Genomic DNA, 3,436 nt, shown 5'->3' on the forward strand with positions numbered 1-3,436 from the left:
GGTCCACCCGAATGCTGACCCCAACGCTGAGTCCCAAGAGCCACCGCCTCCGCTGGACATTGACGGATCGCCAGCTTATAAGGTGAACATGCTGCTGGACTCGAGGCGTAGAGGGGGTCGGCTTCAATACCTGGTGGACTGGGAGGGATACGGACCTGAGGAGAGATCATGGATACCTGCTTCCAATATACTGGACCCCTCACTCATAGAGGAATTTCATCGAGCCAGGCCCGACCGTCCAGCACCACGACCACGGGGACGCCCACGCAGAGCGCCAGGAGTCGCTCCTAGAGGGGGGGGTCCTGTAACACCAAGCCAGCAGAGGGAGCCCTCGCCCGAGTATTGACTGTTAGCACTCCCTCTGCTTTCTCTGCAACCCCTTCCTGTTTAGTGGCCATATTAACCTGGCCACCACATGTCTGCTTTGCGAAGTATTGCCAGTTTATCCTGCCTTACCAAGCATTTGTATCTCTGCCTTCTTGCCACGTGTATGACCTGTTTATCTGTTTGTTTTGACTTCTCTTTTGGATTACCCCTTTTGCCTGTTTGCCTGGTTGGACTGCCTTACTTTTTGACCTCATTGCCTGTTTTTACTGACCCTGAGTTTGGTTTTGTTGGACTGCTTCAATAAACGTCCGCATATGGATTCTTCCTCGGCTTCCGCCTCACCCTCATTACACAGACTACCATTAGGAGGACTCATAGTGCTAAGATCAATTTCTTTGTAAATCTTAGTGTGCCACTAGGATTTCTTCGGGATACATGCAAAACACATTCAAAATTAACCTGCGTTGAAAATTTCTTAAATGTAATTTTAGAAAACCTTGAATCAAACAACACACATTTACATTTAGTCATTTAGCAGACGCTTTTACCCAAAGCGAAGACTACCATTAGGAGGACTCATAGTGCTAAGATCAATTTCTTTGTAAATCTTAGTGTGCCACTAGGATTTCTTCGGGATACATGCAAAACACATTCAAAATTAACCTGCGTTGAAAATTTCTTAAATGTAATTTTAGAAAACCTTGAATCAAACAACACACATTTACATTTAGTCATTTAGCAGACGCTTTTACCCAAAGCGACTTACAAAAGAGGACAATGGAAGCAATCAAAATCAACAAGAGAGCAATGATATACAAGTGTTTTAACAAGCCTCAGTTAGCTTAATGCAGTAAACGTAGCAAGGTTTTTCACACAAAACAATCAGAAACACAAATATTGATAAACGGACTCAAGACACTTTGTGTGTTTTGTTTATTGCAATGTATTTGTTGGTAAGTTTATGGAAGTTCACTGAATTTCTCCAGGGTCTGTCATGAACAAACCTTTGTAAAAATTATTTGTTCACCTGACGAAGATCCAGTGATAAACACGTGTGTGTGTGTGTGTGTGTGTGTGTGTGTGTGTGTGTGTGTGTGTGTACATTGTGTAGCCTATAACGTTCTTCATAAAATAATCAAGTGTTACACCTATGGCTAATTCTGTTCAGTTCTTCTAATTAATTAAACTAATTAGTAGAAATATTTCAACAACATTTCAAAAATACTGTACGTATATAGTGATGAATAATACAGAATCATAAGAATGGCAAACTGGACTGTTAAAAACTATAATACACCTTCATAATACAAGTAATACCTTTTTAAAAGTTCGATGTCATTGTAATATTCCAATATATTTACTCGGTTGCAATGCGGACTGACAACAGGCATGTTTCAGATGGTATCAGAGTTTCTCTTCCTTCTCTGGAGGAGCTGTTCTACATTTTATTAGCTACATTAGCTATTTTAGCGATGAAATCAGGAGCAACACATCTCTAAGAGTTATAAGAGTTGCTTGTAGATTTCCACTTTAGGAGCGACTTTCATGTGTGTGTGTGTGAATACGGCCCATGTTGTTGTTCTTTGACTTGTTTCAACAGAACTACGTGGTCAGAAACTCCACCCAACACTTACCAGGAAGAGACTATCGTGTTATTTTCTCATTCCTCTCATGACTCTGTTCTCTCTTGAAAAAAAGAAAAAGGAATCAGCGATCAGTGAAGAACAAAGAGAAAAACTTTCAAAATGGATGTATGCGAAGTTTGTTTCTTTATGCACAGCAGATCTTCGTGATTCTCTTGATGATTAATTTTTTTAACCATTGAACAGAAAGTGAAAGTAAAGTTCAGACTGCTGGAGCTCAAACAGAGAAAATGGCTTCTCTACATGTGTCTGGAGAAGAGCTTTCTTGTCCCGTATGCAGTGAAATATTCAAGAATCCTGTTCTTCTGTCATGTACTCACAATATCTGTAAAGAGTGTCTTCATCAGTTCTGGAGAACCACAGATACTCAGCAGTGTCCTGTCTGCAGGAGAAGATCCTCAAAACCTGAGCCTCCAGTTAATCTTGCGTTACAAAACCTGTGTGAGTCGCTCCTGAAGGAGAGAAATGAGAGTTGTTCATCAGGATCTGAGGAGATCTGCAGTTTACACAGTGAGAAACTCAAGCTCTTCTGTCTGGAGGACAAACAGCCGGTGTGTGTGGAGTGTGTTACTTCTCAACAACACATCAATCACACATTCAGACCCATCAGTGAAGCTGTTCCATCTGATAAGGTAAGATAGATTTATTTCTGAGGAATAAAGCTTGTCATAAACATACAAACTTCTCTGCACCATTATGCTTATACAGTCGTGGTCAAAATTATTGGCACCCTTGGTAAATATGATCAAAGAAGGCTGTGAAAATAAATGTTAATCCTTTTGATCTTTTATTTTAAAAATTCACATAAATCTAACCTTTCATTGGAGAATAAGAATTTAAAATGGGGGGAAATATCATTATGACATAAATGTTTTTCTATAGTACACATTGGACACAATTAACGGCACCCTTTTATTCAATGCTTTTTGAAACCTCCATTTGCCAGTTTAACAGCTCTGAGTTTTCTCCTATAATGCCTGATGAGGTTAGAGAGCACCTGACAAGAGATCAGAGACCATTCCTTCATCCAGAATCTCTCCAGACCCTTCAGATTCACAGCTTCTCCTCTTCAGTTCACCACACTCATCTTCTAGGGTTCAGGTCAGAGGACTGGAATGGCCATAGCAGAAACTTGGTTTTGTGCTCAGTGACCCATTTTTGTGTTGTTTTTAAGGTTTGTTTTTGGATTATTGTCCGGTTGGAAGAGCCAAACATGGCCCAGTATAAGATTTCTAACAGAGTCATTTTTTAGTACCATCTGACCATAGAAGCCAGTCCCATTTGAAGTTCCAGTCGTGTCTGTTAACTGAATATGCTGGAGTTTGTTTTTGGATGAGAGCATTTTTTTTTCTTGATTTTTTTTTCTTGAAACCCTCCCAAACAACATGTGGTGATGTAGGTGCTGTTTGATTTTTTTTTTTTTTTTTTGGTTTTTTGACCCAGAGACTCAACTATTTTCTGTAATT

General features: G+C 40.0%; 2 protein-coding genes across 2 annotated transcripts in view; both read left to right on the forward strand.

Moving 5' to 3' along the window:
- The first annotated feature begins 10 nt into the window (after window positions 1-10).
- On the forward strand, window positions 11-384 carry LOC107572510 (chromobox protein homolog 2). Its single transcript, XM_016258927.1, has one exon. The coding sequence runs from the start codon at window positions 89-91 to the stop codon at window positions 344-346; it is 258 nt and encodes an 85-aa protein (XP_016114413.1). The 5' UTR covers window positions 11-88; the 3' UTR covers window positions 347-384.
- A 1,725-nt stretch (window positions 385-2,109) lies between these two features.
- The window catches only part of LOC107572506 (uncharacterized), a 4,890-nt gene continuing 3,563 nt past the window's right edge, over window positions 2,110-3,436 (forward strand). Inside the window, exon 1 of the mRNA XM_016258926.1 lies at window positions 2,110-2,602. Within this exon, the coding sequence (XP_016114412.1) occupies window positions 2,201-2,602 (402 nt within the window). The 5' untranslated portion in view covers window positions 2,110-2,200. The remainder of the gene's footprint in view (window positions 2,603-3,436) is intronic.

This window comes from Sinocyclocheilus grahami, unplaced genomic scaffold (genome assembly GCF_001515645.1).
Source record: "Sinocyclocheilus grahami isolate Dianchi unplaced genomic scaffold, SAMN03320097.WGS_v1.1 scaffold1764.1, whole genome shotgun sequence".
Lineage (NCBI taxonomy): Eukaryota > Metazoa > Chordata > Actinopteri > Cypriniformes > Cyprinidae > Sinocyclocheilus > Sinocyclocheilus grahami.

Bases quoted from the DNA above. Each gene is read 5' to 3' on its own strand.
- LOC107572510 (XM_016258927.1), top strand. From the start codon at position 89: ATGCTGCTGGACTCGAGGCGTAGAGGGGGTCGGCTTCAATACCTGGTG.